Source organism: Ascaphus truei, chromosome 5, assembly GCF_040206685.1.
Source record: "Ascaphus truei isolate aAscTru1 chromosome 5, aAscTru1.hap1, whole genome shotgun sequence".
NCBI lineage: Eukaryota > Metazoa > Chordata > Amphibia > Anura > Ascaphidae > Ascaphus > Ascaphus truei.
The window spans coordinates 66,468,738-66,491,857 of record NC_134487.1 but is presented as its reverse complement, the minus strand read 5'-3'; the positions used below and the strand labels follow the sequence as shown (position 1 = coordinate 66,491,857).

The window sequence follows — 23,120 nt, the reverse complement described above, 5'->3', positions numbered from 1 at the left end:
GAGGGTGCTAGTCGGGTATTGAAGGGATGGGCATTCCAGAGGTGCGGGGCAGTAAGTGAGAAAGGTTTAAGGCGGGAGAGGGCTTTAGATACAAAGGGGGTAGAAAGAAGACATCCTTGAGAGGAACGCAAGAGTCGGGATGGTGCATAACGAGAAATTAGGTCTGAGATGTAAGGAGGGGCAGAAGAGTGTAAAGCTTTAAAATTGAGGAGGAGACTTGAGTGTGTGATACGGGATTTGATCGGAAGCCAGGAGAGGGATTTCAGGAGGGGAGACGCGGAGACAGATTTAGGAAAGAGTGGAGTGATTCTGGCAGCAGCGTTTAGGATAGATTGTAGGGGAGACAGGTGAGAGGTAGGAAGGCCGGACAGCAAGAGGTTACATTAATCAAGACGGGAGAGAATGAGGGCCTGAGTCAGTTTTAGCAGTCGAGCAACAGAGAAACGGGCGTATCTTTGTGATAATGTGGAGGAAAAAGCGACAGGTTTTAGAAACGTTCTGAATGTGAGAGGAGAATTTGAGAGATGAGTCGAGTGCGGCCCCTAAGCAGCGTGCTTGGGCTACTGGGTGAATGATTGTACTTCCAACAGTAATGTGGAAGGAGGTAGTAGGGCCAGGTTTGGGAGGAAGTATGAGGAGCTCTGTTTTTGCCATGTTAAGTTTAAGGCGGTGGAGGGCCATCCAGGATGATATAGCAGAGAGACATTCAGAAACTTTGGTTTGTACAGCAGGTGTAAGGCCGAGTGTTGAAAAGTAAATTTGTGTGTCATCAGCATAGAGGTAATATTTAAACCCAAGAGATGTTATTAGGTCCCCTAGAGAGAGTGTGTACAGAGAAAAGAGAAGAGGTCCCAGAACAGAGCCCTGGGGTACTCCCACAGAGAGATCAATAGAGGAGGATGAGGTGTTAACAGAAGAGACACTGAAAGTACGATGGGAAAGGTAAGAGGAGATCCAGGATAGAGCTTTGTTACGAATACCAAGAGTATGGAGAATGTGAAGAGGGTGGTCCACGGTGTCAAATGTGGCTGAGAGGTCGAGTAATATGAGCAGAGTGTAATGACCTCTGTCTTTGGCAGCATGGAGGTCATCCGTTATTTTAGTGAGGGCTGTTTCTGTGGAGTGAGCAGTATGGAAGCCAGATAGTAGAGGGTCTAGGAGAGAATAGGTGTTGAGAAAATGGAGCAAGCGTGAGAATACAAGACGTTCCAGGAGTTTGGAGGCAAAAGGCAGGAGGGAGACACGTCGATAGTTAGAAAGACAGGTAGGGTCAAGCTTGCTGTTTTTGAGTAATGGTATAACTGTTGCATGTTTGAAGGAGGATGGAAAGGTACCAGAGTAGAGGGAGGAGTTAAAAATGTGTGTGAGGGTAGGGATCATAGTAGGACCAAGAGGTTTTAGGAGATGGGAGGAAATGGGGTCAAGAGGACAAGTGGTAGAGAGGAAAGAGGAGATCAACAGTGACACATCCTCCTCTGAGACAGTGGAAAAAGAGTCAAGGAAGGCAGGAGGAGAGTTAGGAAGAGGTGTAGGATGGGAGGAAGAAACAGAGAGGATGTTCGGACGTATGGATTCCACCTTTTCTTTAAAATAGTCAGCAAAGTCCCGGGCGGAGATGGAGGAAGAAGGAGCAACTGAGGGTGGTTTGAGTAGAGCATCAAAGACAGAGAAGAGTCGGCGTGGGTTAGACTTGTGTGTTGATTAGTGAAGAAATGTAGGCTTGTTTAGCTTGCAAGAGGGCAGAGTTGAAACAGGATAGCATAAATTTGTAGTGAAGAAAGTCTGCGAGAGTATGAGATTTCCTCCAGAGGCGTTCAGAGGAACGAGTGGAGGAACGCAGCATGCGCGTGTGGGAATTTAGCCATGGTCTGGGGTTAGAAGGGCGAAAATGGCAGAGAGAAAGCGGGGCATGTAGATTAAGAGAGGATAAGGCAGAGTTGTAGTTCCTGACCAGGTTGTCAGGGTCTGTAGCAGAGCTGAGAGAGGTGAGGGAGGAGCGTAAAGTGGAATCAAAGTCTGGTAGGTGAATAGAGCGCAGAACCGGGGGGTACAGTAGATGGTGGTAGAGAAGGGGAGAAGCGAGCGAGATAGAGAGAATGAGATGAGGTGATGGTCAGAGGGAAGAAAAGGGGAAATGGAGAAATCGGAGAGAGAGGTTTCTAGTGAAAACCAGGTCTAGGTAGTGGCCATCCTTGTGGGTGCTGGCTGCAGTCCACTGTTGAAGGCCAAAAGAAGAGGTTAGAGAGAAAGCGGGAGGCCCAAGAGAGAGAGGGGTCATCAATGTGGCAATTGAAGTTCCCAAGGAGAAGAACAGGGTTCTGAGGAGAGAAAGAAAGAGAGCCAGGATTCAAAGTGAGAGAGAAAAGCAGAAGGGGGATGAGTAGAGATAGAAATTGTACAGAGGGCAGCTAGTGCATAGAAAGCAGGAATTATAGGCTATATGAAGGAACATCAGCCATTTTTATGCCCTCTTGAAAACATGACTACAGGTTGACGTTAATAAACTGGTCTTTTACAACTTCACTTGCAGATAGACTTGCAACGCATTGCTGAAAAATGCTTCTCTCCTCCTCCCCTATCTCTCCTCCATCAACCTCTACCTATCCAACGACAATACCTACAAATGCAGCGGCCGTCCATTTTTTTGCAAACGACATCCAAATCTACTTCTCCTTCCCACTATTCTTAGCCAAACTTTCCACCCATATCACTGCCTACCTTTCTGCCATTTTCACATGGATGTCCTACCACTTCCTTCAAATTAACCCAGCTAAGACTGAAGTCTTCTACTTTCTTCCTCCCTTCCTTCCTTCCCAATCCCCACCATCTCCTTTCCCCCATGCACTATCTCCCCCTCTGCACGCAACCATGGAGTCACCTTTGAGTCTTCCCTCCTCTTAGCCCAAAACATCTCCTCCATCACTACCACCTGTACAGCATAAGAATAAATTGTCCACTCATTTCTCTCTCCTCGGCGTAACTTCTCATCCACTCCCACATCTTCACCCGTCTCGACTACTGTAACTTCTTTCTCCTCAGTCACCCCCTCTACTCCTCCATACATTGCCAACAAATCCAAAATGCTGCAGTCACTACACTTCTCAATTTCTCAAGCCACCCCTCTCTATCAACAACACTTGCTACCCACCCAACTTTCCCTCTTCAAATTCCTCACCCTTGTATACAAATCTCTCCATGCTCTTGCCTCCTTACCTTGCAGCACTCCTCTCGCACTACACCACTTCCTGTCCTCTTTGCTCCCTGACTGCCACCACTCTCACTTCCTCTCAGCCCCTTGTGCCTCCTCTATTTCAATAATGTGCCTTGCTCGCCCCCCTCCACTGGAACAAGCTTCCCCACCACATCAAATCTGCCCCCTCTACATCTTCAGAAGCCAAGTAATCTCTTCATCACATTCCATGATCCCCCGTTAACCTCCTTTCCCATCCCCTGCCTCACGCCACCGCCAATGATTTCCCCTATCTTCACCCCTTCCTAAAAAGTATCTGCAAAACCCTCCAAAGTCACCCACCTCACTGATCAAATTGCCTCCCCTGTGCCCACTGTCAGACCCATCACCATGCCACCAACAAGACTAAATCCAGAGATCTGGCCCCAACCAAGCAATCTCTCAATGCACCTAACAATGCACAGTATAAAGATTAGATTCAACCATCCTAGTAGCTCTCTTTTTGACTCAATATATATGATGTGGTGGATTTGGGTTCTGAGATTACAGGGGCTGTGTGTGTTCATCATCTGCAATTTCTTTGAATTAGAATCACAAAGAATAATACAAATTTACCTTTGACGTTTACTTTTCTTCAATTCTCTCCATGGCAGTGTCTAAGCCACGGGAATGCACTTCACCCTTCAGTGGAGACTAAAGTATTTAATTGCTGACCTGGGTATTAAAGGGGCAACCCCCTCCCTCAGTCAATATTTGAATATCAAAGCTGAAAAAGAAACCATGAGGTAGGCAAAATTATGCTGCCATGGAGCGACGTGAAGAAATTGAAACGTTGAAGATAAAATTCACCTTTTTTTTTCGACGTCTCCCGTGGCAGCATAAAACCTATGGGATGTACCCAATAAGTGCAACAAACAGCAAGGACAGGAATTTTTTTTACCCAATCATTCAGAAGGAACTGCTGTGCAGAGTAAAGGTATGGTGGCTGCCGAGCTCCAAACAACCTCCAAACACAAACAGGCAAAGTAGGGAACAAACGCTGGCGTCTGACGTCACAGCGTTCCACATGGTACCAAAGTAACCAGTATCACCTCTTCACGTTTCAAGTTCACTACTCTTTGTCAGGGGGTGTTATGTCTGGGGGAGGACACAAAGCGCAAGACTTCCTGTCCAAGGTGGAAAAAACACAAGGAATCTCAAATGGGCAGCATATGTAAAGAAAAAAAGAAAGAAAAATAGTGCAACACAGTTTAATTATAAAATATATTTGAGCAAGGAGGCTCCAACACACTCACATGCTCCAGGATAAACAAAAGCAATTTAACCACTCTGGGTTCAGACGCTGTGTAAAAGACTCCAGTCAGCTGTTCCACGCTCTCCACTTCCGCATTCGATCGGCGTCTGTCACGAACCGGCTCCCTCAATCTCCAACAGCAGGGGGAGGGTCATCTGGCTCCGTGAAGATCAGCACAGGGGAAGATATCCAAGTAGGAGAGCACTAAGCAAAGTAACTGGTGTCACAGCAGAGAGTCCGTATGAGGCACTGACTGCTACACAAGGTCTAAACGCATGTAGAAAACCCAACGCGTTTCATCCAAGGTATGGACTTCTTCAGGGGTGTTTACTTGCACTCAGGGGGTGTAATAACTGGTTGGAAAGTACTGCAAGATATAGTAACGTGCTCAGGTGCTAAGTGCCATTCACATATGTATTAGATTTGTAAGCATTATGGCATTTTTAATTTAAGTGTGTTAATGTAATTTATGGTACAGTATAAGGATTATGATTATGTATGTATGCTATGTTTATTGCAGTTTGTTTTGAATGGCAGCCACCTTTACTCTGTACAGCAGTTCGTTCTGTGGTCTCGGTGTGTCGGGACATCAATCATCCAGCAGGACTGCTTGTTTTTTCATCTGTTGGGTTGGCGGGCAGGGATATCGTGGACAGCGTGGTACCATCTTATTTTTTTTAATGTAAGTGAATGTATTGTCCGTAATTTACATAAAGTGGTATTTTTTAAAAATTACAACCCCCCTTTTTTGTATGTATGTTTCTATAAGATAGCTGGCAGTACCCCCATTTGTCCTACCTATGTAATTGCCGTCGTAAAAGAGTAGCAAAGGAGAGCTTTTCAACTCCGGTCCTCTATACTCCCCAATAGGTCAGGTTTTCAGGATATCTCTGCTTCAGCACAGGTTGTGCAGTCTTCAACTGAGCCATTGATTGAGCCACCTGTGCTAAAGCAGGGATATCCTGAAAACCTGACCTGTTGGGAGGGGGCGGGGGAGAGAGAGTTTAGTTCTTGAGTACTGAAATCAAGACTCCTTAACTAAAGAATCAAAAGATCAAATTAAATATCTGGGATAGGTTTGAAAGGACTCTCCGTCTGTGTTTACAGGACCAGAGACCGGCCCCTTATTGGCTCTCTAACCCTTGGTCTAAACTTACAGATTAATTTATCAGGAAGTTAGCTGATCTTTAGCTAAAGGAATTTGCAAAAAAAGAGTCCAAAGCTGAGATCTGACATTTCGAGGATTCTGGACTCCATATCGGAGCCATACCTGAGGAGTTCGGACTTGATGGAGAAGTTGTTTTTGATGACAACAGCACTAGAGAGCCTGCCAAACTCTAGAATAAATAGACAAGTAGATGCCTTCCAATCCTGCATCAAATAATTGATTACGGTCTCTGAAACTTCTTGGTGGGAAAGGGTTTGCTGCTTAGTCTACTTGCTGATAAATTTAGACGGTCCACGTTACAAAGGAATAAATGGACCATGGCTCAGTAACGGATTACTTTCTTGAAAATGACAAAGGTTCCATTGCCAGAATCATCAAATTGGCAAACCAGTGCCTCTTTGATCAAATGGATCAATTATTACCTCTGGCTGATCCTTTCAGATCCTTTGTCAAGGCCCTTTGGATAAGGAGAATTGAAGAGAAATAATTCAGTGGGAAATCCCACAGAATTTTAAATGCATCCAGCGCCAATGCCTGCGGATTCTCCCACCATTTGACGTATTTCTTCAATGTTTTTTTTTTTTAAAGTCATTAAGTTCCCATTTAACAACCTGCAAAATGACTCATGTTTAGAGATCCTTCTCCTAGTACTACTGGATTGTGGCTGAAATCTGAAAATCTGAAATCTGCCTCTAAATTAGCCTTTTCTGAAATTCACGTACTGTATGGGAGATCATGGGATTACTTATTTCCACGAGTCTAAGATCTCTAAAGTGTGGATCCTAATCTGACTGCACATTGTGCCCCCCTGACAATTGGTATAAAAATTACAGCTATTACCTGTTAACCTTGAAGTTGGGATGCAAAATGCCAGAGGGACAATAAAAGTGCTCTTAATTCCAAGGCATTCCTTTGCAGCTTCCTTTCTTGAATATTCTATCTCCCTTGATCGAATTGACGCTGGACATAAGCCTCCAGCCTAAGTGTCTTCTTGCACCTGTAGTAAGTATCATCCAAGTCCAAAGCTCTGAAGACTTACGATGTTTAATCTTTCTACCAGATGAGGTTCCCCTGATCTTTGGAAGAAGTTGAATAGGTTGTGCTAGGTTCTTAGGATCCTTGCTCCATTACTGAGGTTCTCCTGATCTTTGGAAGAAGTTGAATAGGTTGTGCTAGGTTCTTAGGATCCTTGTTCCATTACTGTAGCAGATTCCTCTGTAGTAGTCTCAATTGAAACTTTGCCCAAGAAGCCACTTCCCCTATGGCACTAAACAGCCCTATTACCCTCATAAGTTATTCTATTAAAGGACATTTTTTGAAGAAGGAGAAGAAGGCATGCAGCTTATCTTTCCCCTCCTTTCTGAAATAAGGAAGGCCTGCCCCTTCCTTTGTGTTGAACGAGGTCCCTAAATGTTAACCTGTTGAGCAGGAATACATTGACTTTTGTTTAAATTGAGGATCTATCCTAATTTTGTAAGTAGAGAGATGACTTCCTGAGGCAAGAATGCCAACTGCTATAAATAAGCTTGCAGAAGAATGTTGCACGGATAAAGAAGTAACAACCTTTGTGAGGCTTTGTAGTGCTGTTGCCATCCCAAATGGGACAACATTGAATACAAAGTGTTTGCCTGCTGTGTAAAGCCAGAGATACTTCTGATGAACTAACCTGATGAAAACATGCAGGTATGAATCCTTCAGATCTGTGGTGGCCAAGTAATCCTCTTTATCTATTACCACCTCAGACACTAGAGATCATGAAAATCATGATCATTAACACTAAACATTTTTCTTCTTTTAAAGACCAGATCATGCTCAGTGGGCAAGATACCAACATTATATGAGTTAAACTTCTAGGTATTTTCTCCAAAGCCATCTTGTTAATGCAATCCACACACATCTTCTGGAAGTAGCCAACAAGCAATGTAGTCTCACAATCTGTGCTTATTTTCATCTAAAGCATCCGGTTCCCCTTTTCAGTCAGGTAATTGGGCCTTTCCTTCAGGCATAATGCAACTCTGTCCATCCAAGACTAGGGACATCATATGAGCAGAAAGCATCAGCCGTGTTGGCTAATAAATAACTTTGCGCACTTTGCGTCGCCTCTGGTGAGCTTAATGGCTACTATGTCACAGCAACGTGATAAGTTGCACATGTGACAGCCTAATGCTGACAGGATGAATTACAGTGTTTCCCATTCCCCACCTCAGTCTACGGCATGGGGAGGCCAGCCACTAAACAATGCTGTGCGGTACCTGCACAGAGCATGAGCGACACCAACCTGTGGCATTACGTAATGGACTTATCGGAATTTATCACAGCTACCCATCAGTGACTGGACCAGGCAGATCACTTCTGAAGCACACAAAAAATGCCACGGTTCCAGTGGCTGGAAAAGTACTCTGGTGGTCTTCAGTGGTAGCTGCACCACTTGCCTAGTACGGCATGCATCATGAGCTTGGAATAGGTGTCCCAAGGGTGGACTTCTCCAAAACATAAAAGGAATATAGCACGACTGAAGCTAAAAACCGCGACTTCGGAAACAGTGTCTGGGGGCAATATCACTGCAGGGGGGGGTGGCTTCATGCTTCTAGATCGGACCTGCCACAGCGATAATCCTCCGGTACCAGGGCAGTCACGATCAATCAGCTAGCTTGCCAGACACAGTAAGGCTTGCTACATCTGTATGAGTGTGTCCCCAGTATCTACCCTCAGCAGAACAAACTACTCTCTGAAGGAGGGGGAACACCACCTGTTATACACTGGTCAGCAATTAACTTTCATACTGAAGAGGGAGAAGCGTTGCCATAGGTTACATGCTGCCATGGGGAACAGAAACATTAATTGCATCTATTTATAATTAAAGTTTATGTCCCCGATATTACAAAGTACTACTGCCCACTCTTACCAGTTATTACACACTATATATATATATATATATATATATATATATATATATATATACATAAACATATACATATATACATACATACACACACATATTCTGCTATTAATGACAAGAAGAATATAAGAATAAACATTTAGGCATGAATATACTACACAATGTTTGTGTCAGGTTATGTGTATTACTGTAGTGCCCACGGTTATTCTAACACAAACCAGTGGCAATCGCCAAAAAGACCCAGGTACACCCAGGTACATGCTGGATACATGCCTTAAACTAGCCCCAGCATTTCTGCATTGATTAATGGTCCATCAGTTTAACAGTGGGGGTCCCTGGCAGTCTAATTCAAACTGAATGGGACTGCCAGGGACCCCTGCTGTGTTAATCCTATGGGTGATTAGTCAATGCAGAAATTCCTTAAACTTGCCTTAAACTAGCCAGGTTACACCAAGCACATACCCAGAATGTAACCGGGCTAGTTTAAGGCAAGCTTTAGAATACTCGTAGTCTCGTCTGTATGTATTTTCACAATACCTACTGTTTTTTTACTAGGGTCTCAGTTAGGGATTCATGGTTAGCCAAGGTAAAATCTCAAAAACCAGTTTCATGCTGCAGTGATCAGAGTCAATTCATAAACTCGATTTAAAAAATCCACAAGGCTAGCAGAATATATGTTTGTCTATCAATATTTCTCAATCAGAAAAATGTGGAAAACAATAGATCAAAGGATTACAAGGTAATAATAAAAAGCCAAAGCACAGACTGTACAAAATATATTTGAGGCTATTTAAGTGGGACAGAGATTTTAAGGCATACAAATGCATAAATACCTTTCTTTCAGTCATTCTGTGGTATAAAGTACAGTGAACATTATTTTATGCATGTACATTTATGAAATTACTTTAAAATCCACCATTTTCATTGCTAAAATTGATATGAAAGGCATTGCAGATTATATTTCCACAACAACATAAAAATTTCCTACATTCAACTTTCCATACAATTTACCTTTGTCTCCTGAAGTAGTGATACAAGTTTAAAACAAGGGAAACGTGTTTGTAAACCAAACCTGCATGGTGCTTTGTCCCAGGAACATATCATGCTTAATAGGAGTCCCTCACAGGATATTATAGTCAAGTTTGAATGTGACAGTCACATGTAGTAAATATTTTACGCATCAGAGCCTGTGAAAAATTAACATCTTTTTTTCACAGAGTCCTATGAAATTCATGGAAACCTAATACTGAAGGTAAAGCAAGGTAGCTTCATAAACGTTTGTTCCCTTTTAGGCCATAGTGAACTAATTCCAGTGACATGTTTAAGCGGTCTCACCAGGGGTTTGATATCTTCTGGCTTCTCCCTTTTTGTGATGTCATGGTGTGTTCAGCAAGTACTTGTACAACTAGAGTCCCTCCTCCTCCCCTCCCCCTCCCCTTACCTTTATTGGCTCTCTGATAAGGACAGGGCGGGAAAAGTACTAAAGAAAACCCTTGGTTGACAAACCTATTCCCATTCAGACGCAACCAAGAAATTCAACTGTCCGACTATGTGGTATTGCACCATTAAGGGCCATCCTTTTGCGTTATTTTTGGAATTCATTTTTGCTGTTAAGATACTTAACGTTTGAGTCGAAGCAATTAATAAGGAATGCAGTAAACTCACTCAGGTTCTCCAGAAGGTGTTTGCAGTCATCTGTTGCCACGTCATGCACTGTCCGGTTGCAGTTATCTAGTCTTTCTGGCTCCAGCCCAAAGTGGTTGCACAGGATTTCTAGACAGTTCTGGAGAGATCAGCTTTGTTTGAGAATGAATATTAAACACTAACCTCCGCTAACGCAGGGTCGGCCCGTCCATTAGGCGAACCTAGGTGGTCGCCTAAGGCGCAGAGATCCTAGGGGCGCATACATAATAATAATATTTTTTTCCTCTTATTATTTTTTATCTTTTTTTTTAAATTATTTTTCTTTTTTTTTGTCCGGTATGTTGGTGCGCTTTTATTTTTATTTTGCGTCGCACCCCCTGCAGCCCTGATGGCTACGCCACTGTTTATTTTATTTTTGAGGCACAAATTTTACATTTTGCCTAGGGCGCATGAAACCCTTGCGCCAGCCCTGGCTAAGAGACGGTTAAAATCCAACATACTGTAGTTTACATTTCTATACACAAAGATTCTGTATTCAAATTCCATGCGTGTTGGAGAGGCACATGGAGGCAAAATGTACATAAAACGAAACACTGTTTAAAGAATAAAAGAAACATTATTGCATTAAAAAAATCCTGGATTGATAATAATCTTTAGAAGCGATATATCATTCATGCATGGGCAATGCTGTGACAAAAGATAGCCAACAAACTCTTGGGGGCTCTACTTATTGTGAGGTATTGTTATAATATAATAAAAATGTTCTTTATGAAAAATAATTGCCAATAGCTTATCACTTCCTTACAAATGAGCCAAAATCCTGACAAGATATGTTCTTTATATTTATAATCTGGATAACAATTACATAATAAAATAAGCACTTTTCAGTTCACGCTGCAATATAAAAAAAATGTTAATGTACATTTTATATTTCTTTCCCTGCATTATCCCATTATCTGTTGATTCCAGATAATGGAATCGTGCCTTTTATCATAATAAATCATACATAAAAAATATTCCTTGTAAAACTCGACACTAAGATTTAAAGAAAAATAATAATTGGCGTTTATACAAGAATCTAAAATCTAAACCATTTCGTCCTTGAAGCCAGGTTATTATGAAATTATGGGGTTACCTAGTGTCAAGGAGAAAAAAAAAAAGAGAAAATAGTTATTTATCTTACCGTTATTTTTTTTTTCTTGGAAAGTTCTTCCATTGCAATGCGCACCAATGGATTAAGCTTTAGCTCACAGTGGAGCTAGGACAGAAAATTCTACCTGTGGGAGGACCATAAATGGCTCCACCTCTCCTCCCCAGGTAGTCTTACTGTATGATACCGTTATTGTACGAACAATCATCGTTAACCAGGAGGGAATTGGTACGTACTGCCATGGGTTGACCTTCCAGGAAAATAAAATGATGGTAAAATCAACAACAGAGAGAGCTGGAACAAGTCCCCACAACAGCACTCAGAATGCACATATATGTATATATAGGGTAAAAATCTCATTTATTTGATTAACCCATTCGTAGAAAAATATATGAGCATATAAGAACAATTCCGGTATCTTTAAGAGTCCATCTGTAATGAAAAGGTTAAACTCCTATGAAGGAGAGACACACATCCTAAACTGAACACCCTGGGGGGTGGTTAAGTCGTCACAGTGAAGTGACAAGCACACCTCCATCCATGGCTAAATGATACCTGTGTGAGTATAAAACACAAGTCCATAAGAAATTGAATAGGTGTGCGATCTATGAGGGGGTATTACTCATGACCTCCTTGATCACCACCCCTCCGGAATCCGCGTGCACTCGGCTGTCGACAGGAACAATAGCGGAAATCCTCCATGGGGAGGGATGACACAGTGCACAGCAACAAAAAGGATGGTAGACAGGATCGCAATGAAAAGGTTTATTGCTCAGTGAATAGCATAGCAACAAGTGAAAAACCACACAGCAGACAGTCTCTTACACGTTTCGCACTTGGTAACGCTTTGACAAAGCACTACCAAGCGTGAAACGCGTAAGAGACTGCCTGCGGTGTGGTTTTTCACTTGGTGCTATGCTATTCACTGAGCAATAAACCTTTTTCATTGCGATCCTGACTACCATCCTTTTTGTTGCTGTGCACCGTGTCATCCCTCCCCATGGGAGGACTTCCACTAAAATCAACAACAACTCTCTCTCTTCCTGGTTGTCCATATGGCAGTGGTCACCAATGGGACTTGTAAAAATAGTACCCGAAAGAAAGGGAGGTGGGGTTTTTTCTTAAAATAACTACCACAGGATCCATATCTTGATAAAGCAAAACTTTCTTTATTGAGCAGAGATAAATCGACTGAAGGACTTTCCTCCAAAAGCATGTGTCTGCCACACGATAGTATTTTATTCAGGTGTAATAAAAGTCCAAATTGCTGCTCTGTCCAACTCTGCAGGTGAAGCCTGTGCCTTTGCCGCCCAGGATGCGGCCATGGCCCTTGTAAAATGGGCACTAACCAGTTTTGGAGCTGGCTTGTTCTGGATGGTGTTGGCTTTCTTTGTAGCCATTATAATCCAATGATTTATCATCAACTTTGAGGCAGGCTACCTTAGGGTTGGGCAATATACTGATAAGTAATACCACGATAATAAAATCTCATAGTGTGCCGATATGGGAGAGCTTTGAAACTGCCACCCTGTGAAGTCTGCCTCACTCTTCCCGAGTCCTCGTTCCTGCTTCTGAATGCAGACTCAGAGAGGGAGGAGGGACGCCCTTCAGACAGCACATGTAGGTAGCATGTGAGCAACTGTCAGCAGTGAAAGGTAGAAACTTCTATCCTCACTTTTCTTCTGGTAACCTCTCCACCTGGGGGCTTAACCCCTACATCCCTCATACGAGCAATAATTCTCTCCACTACCCCATCATTGTCCACCTGGGGCACTTAACCTCTCCAACCAGTCTCCCCCCCCCCCATCCCAGCTGGGACACTCAAACCCTCCTCCTCCCTACCGGGACTCGCAACCATGCTAAAAATGAATGAAAACAGATTTTTTGCAAATTGTAAAAATAAATGAATGAAGATGCATGCATGCACTGAAACGTTGGATGCAGCTTTGAATAAGTAATTAAAATGTGTTCCAGAGAATTGAAGAGTACATTTTCAGCATCAGTTAAAAAAGTGCGTAGAATATTTGACTAAAAAGCACTGTAGTACTAAAACATTGTAACATTTTGTGAACTATTTATAGTACCTTGTAATTAAAAAACAATATTAAAAAAAAAAAGACTCAATTTACTTTACTAACTTTTTCAGTTTTGGTGTGCTTGACTTGTTTTTTCATGACTTTGTTATAATGACCAAGATCTTTTTGTCTTCACACCCCATTCAGTTACCCCTTTGTCTTTAGACGCTACGTTTTGAAATCCTAAATTGCTGGTTTCTGTGTTAATTTTGTGTTAGTATTAGCAAAAGAAAACATATTTTCTTAAGAATTGTCAAAAAATCTATTTAATATATTAACATTTTATAAATGAAAAGTGTTTTTCATCCTCAAAATTTTTTTAAGTAAATACACGCCTCCACTTAATGGGGAACTGCAATACTTTACAGTCAGTTTGAGTACAACTAAAATTAAGTACAATTATTTAATTGTAAAGAGTCAGACAGGAAAATAATTATACCAATACATGGTTGCATTAAATGAACAGAGGTTCTACATTCAATTTACAGACATTTCATGGGCAGTTAGAGATATGATCATGGCATATGTAACATTTACAAACATGATTAAAATTGTATTAGAAGGGGTAGGATAGGCCTGCAGTGTGTTGTGTTAAAAGAGGCCCTGTCTCAAGGAGCTTACAATCTATAAGACAGGGTACGTTGAAATATTGGGTACAGGGGATGAGCGGGTTGGCGAGTTTCAGATTGCAATAGAGCATCTGTAACATTACCAAACATCAGCGAATTGCCCTTCAGTTATGAGTTGTCGGGCTGTTCACCAATCCGTGGTTCTGGCTGCTTTGACCATCTTTTTTATTTTTCATTTTGTCGCAGGGAAGAAAAACTGCCTTTTTGAGTCTCGAAGTGTACTGAGATCACCTGGGTCTTTTCGAACTAGTCAATTGTCTACAGTCAGGAAATCTAGCACTCTTGCCAAGTGTTGGAGCAACCAGGGTCGGCCTTATGCTTTTATTAGAACGTCGTCCAGATAATGGAAAATCTGAACTCCCTCCTTCCTTAGATTGGCTAGAAATGTTATTAGCACCTTTGTGAAGGTTCTTGTGGAAGTAGCGATGTCAAAGGGGAGCGAATGTACCTGCCATATGGCAAACTTCAGACATTTCCTGTGACTGCCGTATACCGGTATATGGGAGATCCACCAACCACGTCCTTGAGGTCTACCGACACCAGCCAATCCCCTTGTTCTACTGCCACGATTGTCTTCAGGGATATCATCATGAATTTCCTTATATTGAGTAGTCTGTTGACTCTTCTTAGATCCAGATTTGCTCTGAATGACTAATTTTCCTTCTTGACAAGGTGCATCACTGAGAACATTCCTCAAAATCATTCTTGCATCAGAGCCGGCTCAAATGCCCTGTCATCCATTAATTCTCTTCATAAAGCGTGAGAGGCTTGCTTGTTTCTTGATAGTCAAGATGGTACGAACTTGTGTCTCCCCTGTACCTCCCTGAACTTGAGATAGTAGCCCTTGCAAATCACACTGTGCACCCAGGTATGAAAGGCCATAGGCCTTGCAACCAGCCTGATTGAATCCAATGATGCCTCAGATATAAAATCAGCCGCCAATTTCAGCTCACACAGTTCATTGATGATCTGAGATTCTTTTACTCCCTTCTCTAGGGCCTCTTCTATATTCGCAATCCTCAGTTGTAGTGCCCTGGACACTGATTTTAAGGCCACAGACTACCAACAAGCTGCTCCTGAAAAATTACTCTCTCATGGCCCCCTCCATTCACCTGTCCATAGCATCCCGAAAGGAGGTTGTATCATTCACTGGCAGTGTTGTTCTACGTCTCACGAATTGCAAGATTGCAGCATCCACTTTAGGAGGGTAATCCCAGGCTTTTACATAATCTTCTGATCAAAAAATTATTAAAGCCTGCTAACCAAGTCAAGATAAACTCCAGTTTAGCAGGTAACTATACTAAATGAAAGAAATCTCTTATTGTCCTATGGACTAAACATAGTAAAACATGTGAACGTGCTCAAAGGGTTAAATTAATTAAGAATAATGCTTTTTGTGATTTAGTGCAATTAAAAACTGGCATACGGTTAGCTGAATACTCCATAAAAGATATTGAATGATGGTGTTCCTGATTGTCATGATAAGGCCAGAAAATATTCAGTATTTTACATCAACTAGCACCCAAACAGTTAAATTGAATTACAAGTACAGCTTAAAGATACTGTACTTTTATTGCTTTATTAGGGGTCATCAACTTGGCATAGTTTTCTGTGTTTGTCTAGAACTGAGGTTATCTGGGGCTATGTTATCAAGCAGCCTAGTGGTATCTGCTAATTCAGGGGAGCGCAAACTTTTGCTGTCGCGCCCCCTTGACTTTCCTCCTCTGGTGCTAGCGCCCTCCCCCTTACCTTGATATGGCGGCAAATGACGCCGCGTGGTCATGTGACATCACATCACGTGACCTGCAGCGTCATTTGACGCGTGTGACGTCACATGACCCCGCTGGGTCATTTGATGCCACGTTGCCATGGACACGAGTCCTGACACGAGTCCTGACAATGAGTCAAGGTAAGTTTAGAGTTGCAGAGGCCTCACGCGATCCGCTGACATTTAATTTAAATGCCTTGGGGAAGAGTGCGGGGCCTCTGCAATGCCGACCCCCCCAGAAAAATCTCACGACCCCCACTTTGCGCACCCCTATGCTAATTTATTAGACACCTATAGAAGTGGACTGCGATTACATTCCCCTAACAACATCTTAAGTGTAAATCCATAACTTTGGCCCTCTTTTACTGGCATCTATTGCATTTTTACGTTTTTGAGCGTATCTGTCAATAAACTACCTTTTTTAACTCACAAATCCTCTCACTTCCACTGATACTATGTAACTACCTAGGTATCATTACTGTCTGGTATAGTGAATGCCAATTTTTTTTTACTTCAGTAGCCTGGTGTGCTAATCTTAGCTGCATCACTAAACTGTATAAATAATTAATTAGATTTAAACCATTTCCTACAGGAGTGCACCTACCAATAGGATTCTCTCCCCCCCCCCATACCTCTTCATGCTATACTTATCTGGCTTCCTTGGAAGCTCTAATCCTAGGTAGCACCCCCACTCCTACAGTACCTCAGTTTGAGAGAGTCTGTTCTGTTATTTGTTTATCTGGGGCTAAAGCCTGTTTTGCAAAGTGGGGAGATTGGAGCCTGAAGTCACAAACCTTTTAATAGAACTTAAATGAAATTCCTTGAGGGTCTGGACAACACCAGAGGGTGTGACTAGGAAGACGGTCTGTGTCTATGTAAATTTACTAAATATAAAAATATCATGGATATCAATATATCTTTGTAACATTAGCGATCAGACTAATTAGATAACGCTAAACAATTAACGATTGGGAGGGTGCAAACGTCAGATATTTATTTGTCTCTCAAACTTAGAACTAACCCGGTGAAAAATAGTCTCAATGCATGCAGCAAACTCACCCACACACATTGAATACGAATGATGTTATTTTAGGAGGTACGGGGATAAAAGGTATGGGATATTTACTATATTCAGGCACCTTTTGATTTGAAAGGAAAAGCTGTATTTTTTCTCCTCAAGCCATAAATGTGTCACTGCAGACTGATGAGGGAAGGGGGGAGGCGGCTTGGGAAGGACACCCGGAAGGCTTATCCTGTTTCCAATGCAGGAAGTTTCAGGATAAAAACCTTGCACTTAGAGTATAAATAAAGCATTTCAATAATGGGAATGTCAATGCTATGACACATAAAAGCTCATATTTTCTACTCAAGTCTAATGGAGGAATCTGATAAATGTTATGCAAATTGTCCCTTTTATTTTATTAAACTGTCTGCATATATTGTACTGTATGTTCTTGTAACCTTTTTCTGTAACCTAAGCGCTGTACGACTTTTGTATATTAAATCTAACATTTTATAAGTATTGTCTTTTGGGCTCTAATTTGCACATTTTGAAGAGAGTGATTGCCTTTTCGGACATATTTTGCTACAATAGATTATGTGTTAATTACATATTTTTCTTACGGAACCAAAAGTACAATGTGACATAATTTTTTTGTGGTGGCAGTGATTTAAGATATATATTGTCATGGATTGAGAGGAGATATTACTAATTTGAGACACCGTGGGGGAGAGAAAAATGGGTCGGCTAGTTAGTGTCTCTTAGATTTTATACATATTAGTATTTTTATATGTTTTGTAGGTATCATGATATATAGTCACTCTTAAATAAAAATGTTGGGACCTCTTAAGCATGTTGTGCTAAGAGGGTTAATAGTTGTAGGATATTTTTATCCAACGTAACAGCTAAATGAACTCTGTTAGTGCAGAAATAGCCATTCATTATGGGCTACATAGTAATCTATGGTAGACTGAATACAGATGTATCTAGTTGAGCTCAGCCAATGAGTGTGGGAGACTCGGAATCTATACACAGCTGAGAGAGACAAGCACCACTCCTGATGAAACCGGCAAGCTCGGTGAAACGCGTAGAGTGACGAGAAGCGCGTCAGACGTGACATAATCCGCAACCCTGCCCAAGACCAGACCGGAAAACTTTGCGATACTGCGGGACGGGGAGGAGCGGTGAGGACTGTGCAGAGGGCAGAGAGAACGCCCAGTGATCCTGATCAGCCGCAGCTCCATTTGTTTGTTCTTAGGGCATGAAAACCGTTTTAACCATGTGAGTGTATTTTTACTTTTGCGTGAGTGATAAAAAATGTTTATCAGTATACACTATGTTGTATTTGTCTACTTACCTAAGGAAGCAAACACCTGCGCTCCCCATTTTTCCTGGACTGCTGTACGTGTGGGATTGAGGGAATCCAATCCTCTAAGGGTTTGTGCAGCGAAGTATCATCTTGATTATTAATATCACTATTTATATATTTTTTCACTTGCACTTATCACACAGTGTTATTTGGTATATTTGATCTAAGCGCTTATTTAGTAACATATTCTGTGCACAAGGTAGCGGTGTGTATTAACTCGTCACATATACAAGTCAAGTGCTCACATGTGTGCTGTTGGTGACACTGATCCATTTCGATATAGAAGTAGGCTCATTGTGTTTTGTCAAATAGTTCTTTGGAGGTGCCTGGCCTCTCCTTTCAGGTTTTGAACCAATTGTCCAAATAAGCAAAATTGTATAATACACCTCAGTGTCAGTCTAAACTTCGCTCTACTAAAGAAGTGATGAGTATCTATGACTGACAGAAATAAGAGAAATAGGTGTATGTATAATTCATTTTCACCAAGGAATTTGTGCACTCACGGTTTTCCATCATAAAGGGAACTTTGTTACTGGCTTATGCTAGTTTTTAATTGCTCTAAATCACAGAAAGCATAATGCTTCATTAATTTAACCTGGTGGGCACATCTACATATTTGACTAACTTTAGTCCATAGTACAATAACAAATGTTATTCATTTGGTATAGGTACCTGCTAAACGGGAGTTTACCTTGACGGGTTAGCAGGCATGAATCATTTCTTTATCAAAAAATGCAACTAAATGGCTCCTCTGTTATTAGACTTGGGATCAAAATGTAGAAATCTCACTAATAAATTAGAAGCCAAATTGGGGGAAGCGCTGGCATTGTATATTTGTTTTCAATAAATGTAAGGCCAACCTTTTTCCTAGCTGCATACTCCATAAAGGGAGGAGCGCAGGTTCTATGTATACGTCTATCAGCGAAAAGGTACCTTTTAATACATTTCCTGGACATGGACACGCTACTGCCCGGCTAAGATTGCTCATTCTTAATTATTTCCTTTACAACATCATGAATGAAGGTAATAGGCTTTCTATATAGGCCTCGGAATATATTACCTCCTTTAGCCTCCGTAGGAGGGGTTAGTTCTCCAACTGCCTTAATGAGAGGCTCATGAGCTCTAGGACAACCGCTGATGATTCCTGCGTGGAAAAATCATTGTCAGATGACTCAATGTCTGCATGCATGCTGAATAATTGTTCCTATGCTGATTTTATGGAGGATAAGTCCAGCGGGCTATCCATACTGGTGTCTGAACTTGTGCGTTTGGCCTCTAAATCACTGACTTGGAGGAAGCCGCCTCAATGCCTTGCGTTGTCGCCTCAATGCCTTGCGTTGTCGCCTCAATTCCTTGCATTACCGCCTCCTTCACCCAGGAAATGAAATCGGACATTGATTCCATAGAATCATTTGTCACGTCTCTAAGGCAGTCTTTGTAGAGTTTCTGGTTGTCGAACACCGATTTGTCATACACTTGGTTTTCCTCATAGCTTCCTCCTTCTTCGGGTTCTATACCTGGAGCACTAATAAAGATAGGTGAACTATCAAAAACCATCTCTTTTAAAGAAAAGAAAGAAAAAAAAGCATAAAAGCACTAATTCCCTGGGGCTTACCCTGTATTCTTTGGAATAGCACCTTCGATGAGCCAGCATCCATATTCAGTCAAGTTGTGACAAACTAGCAACGTCCTCATTTTGGCAGGCCTCCCAGCATTTTGGGCAGGCTCTGTGCAATCTATTGAGGGCAGCGATGTGATATGCCGGCCGAGCGCTTTTAAAATTGCCCCAAGGTCTCTTCCTTGGGATGTCACAGCATCCTGCCACATGTGTGGTTGCAGTTAGTAACGGTGAAAGATGAGGGCTTCTCTTTCCGCACAACTCACGGACAAGTTTAAAGCTGCGTAGCTTTGCGGTCTTTGCAGCATAGCCGTTCCCTCAGCTCCACGGACAGGTAACTCCTTGGAGTGCGTGACTTCCAGGCTTCAGTGGGAGCTAGAGGCCAGAACTCCCCAGGATCGACTACCTAAGGCAAGTCAGGTAAGCCCTGTCTTTTTTACTAAACAAAAACAGCCACTTCAGCTACAATAGGACAGAGACAGACAAACCTGGGGAGGAGAGGTGGAGCTATTTATGGTCCTCCCACATGTAGATGTTTCTGTCACATCTCAGCTGTGGGGTGGAGCTGAACCCATTGGTGTCCATGCCATAGGGACAACAAGACCATTTTAATAATTAAAATCAGAAAAATTAAAAATACCTCTCAATAGCTGCACATTCAGCTTTCATGTCAGGGCATGAGATGAATAAGAAAATGTTTTTTTTTTTTTTTTTTTTTTTTAAATAATAGGTGAGGAGAATGGGCCCTTCTGTATTCCTGCTTGGGGTCTCCAAAAAGCCAGTATTTTCATTTCACCCACTTGACAGTATCGGCTTAAATTCTTCGTACATAGCACTGGACAAGGACATTTTAACATCAGGACTCTTTGCAGGCACAATGAGTCCCTGCCCCGTAGAGCTTATAATGTAGTTGTAATTAATCTAATTACAATCGGAGCCTTTGTCTTTGATTTAATTTTACTTAACGTTGTGAATAGTTCTTGAGACATACTGTACCAAGATAAGTAAAGGTTTGATTTGGGAATATGTAGTAAAAATTACTATCTTTCCTCTAGATTATTAGCTCTCACGAGCAGGGCCCTCATTACCTTTTCTATCAGTTTGCGCTCGTTAGTCCTTATTTGGTATATCATTCTGTTTATGTAATGAATATTGCTCTGTTCCACCATTGTACCACACTGCAAAATATGTTGGCGCTTTATAACAATAATAAATATTAATAATGTCACATTTATGTATTCCTGCCACTGGACCACAATAAAGTAGTAACATTGGAGAAGAAAATCAGATAATCATTGACAACTGCTTAAAAGATGTGACCCTCTTACCAATACAAGGAAGTTTCCATTTACAAATGTTTGGTCTTTGCATGTAAATCTACCCTACACAGAGAATGAATTGTGTATTTCACATGCAAATGGTATTGAGACCAAAACAAACATTTCAAACGGTTTTGTGATCCCTGTGAATAATCTTTTTATAGCTAACAAAAAAAAACCTAATGAAAAGCTACTAAACAATGGTTCATTGGTCATTGTGTGATGTAATTCACTGATATTACAGAGAAGTGTAATTTGAATGCTCCCACTGAGAGGAAACTGTAGAGAAGTCAGCAGAGAGAACAAAGGAAACAAAGTGAAAGCTTATGACTAGAACACAGGAAGCCTTTATTATTGTAATGATAGGGATATGGCAGCAATAGCTTTTTAGAAGCTCTGCTATAGTGATTTCTTAGCCATTTCAGTGCTAGCAAAGTTACATCTATTCAATATGTTTACAGTTTCTCCAGTAGTCAACTGGTTACAACATACCAGTGAAATGCAAATGGGCATGTCAAGCCTCTCAAATTGCTCAGTGTCCAAATGTAATTGCTTATTCACTCAAGACAACATTCAAATGCTTTAAAAAAATCATACCTTAAAGCCTTTAGATGCTGCAATATGAGCAGCTGTCCATCCGTCTTTGTCTGCATGGTTGATAAGTTCAGCAGAAATAACAGGTTTTAATTTTCTGCAAGAGATGTGCTCTGTGTTCTTCAAGTCAGAAAATCTCAAATCAATCGCATCATTACGATTAAGGAGGTTTTCATCATTAGGGACCCCATAATACATAAGGAGTTTGAGACAGTTAACATTTCCAGTATCCACAGCTGCATGAATTGGTGTACAGCCATCCTATTTAAAAAAAATTAAAAAAAGGGGGGGGGGTGTGAAAACCCTTAACATAGAATCTATCCCCCCAAAATTAAGTGCATCTTTCCCATTACAAATGACTGTTTAGCGTTGATGAAATATTTAATTTCTTCTGGAATCAGAAATTAGAAAAAGGATTTCACACACTAAACAGTAAATTTGTTTGCCTTAAAAGACAAATCCTGAATGTTTTTCTCCTTGCTAGAATCCTGCAAGCAGTATTGAACATAGCAATTTGAAGCATCAGAAGATTGAGATACTGTACATTTACTCAAGCCGTACAGACCAACATTAAGCTATGTTACAATAAAAATATCAAAACCAATAAAGAATCAAATCTACATTTCTTTGCAAAGTGAAAACATCAGGTTTCTGGTTGATGCAATCGTATTGAATTTGAGCCCAAGAAATATATGGCATACAATCGTTTGTATTTGAATTCAGCCCAGCCTGTTCATATTTTTGTCTTTCAAGACATGGTTATTTTTGTTATTTTATTTCTGTAATGCAATCATAAAGCATATGCAGGTGTTGTTGAGGAACTTAAAAATTAGGAGATACCTGCTTTGATGTTCTGCCAGGAAAGGGCTGTTTTAAGATCAGTCCTCCTTCCTTTGCTTAAATGCACTGTTAGAACTGACATCTGTTAGTGAAGCTGAGCAGAAGTAAATTGGTACAACCTAAAAGTCGGTGGTGACCTCAGGGAGAAGTCTTGACAAAGGTTCATGCACATCAGTTTCAGCTAAATAGCTATTGGAGATGTGCAGATGATTGTACAGATACTGAATGTCACCCAGCATTTCTCTCTAAGTGCAGACCTATTGCACTTATCTGTACTGCTCCTAGCAACTTATGCATATTCAGAAACCAATAAATCAATGTGGGAAAATCGCCACAACGTGCGACTGGACAAACTTTACTGAAATATCTGCGCTCCTGCCATAAACAAAGTAATGTATCTAATGAACAACAAAATCAGCAATGACATTTACCGCTCTCATCTGCACAATCAACTACATATGACTTCTAAGTCAAATGTTTAGGCTAAAATGCTCTTCCAAATAACAATTGTTGCTAAACTAGAAAATGAAAATTCCATATAAAACACATACATAAAGAGGTTC

General features: G+C 41.3%; 1 protein-coding gene across 1 annotated transcript in view; it reads right to left on the bottom strand.

Moving 5' to 3' along the window:
- CTTNBP2 (cortactin binding protein 2) overlaps window positions 1-23,120 on the bottom strand; it is a 144,700-nt gene that overhangs the window by 27,752 nt on the left and 93,828 nt on the right. The window contains 2 exon segments of the mRNA XM_075599965.1: window positions 10,217-10,334; window positions 21,721-21,978. Of these exon segments, the coding sequence (XP_075456080.1) occupies window positions 10,217-10,334; window positions 21,721-21,978 (376 nt within the window).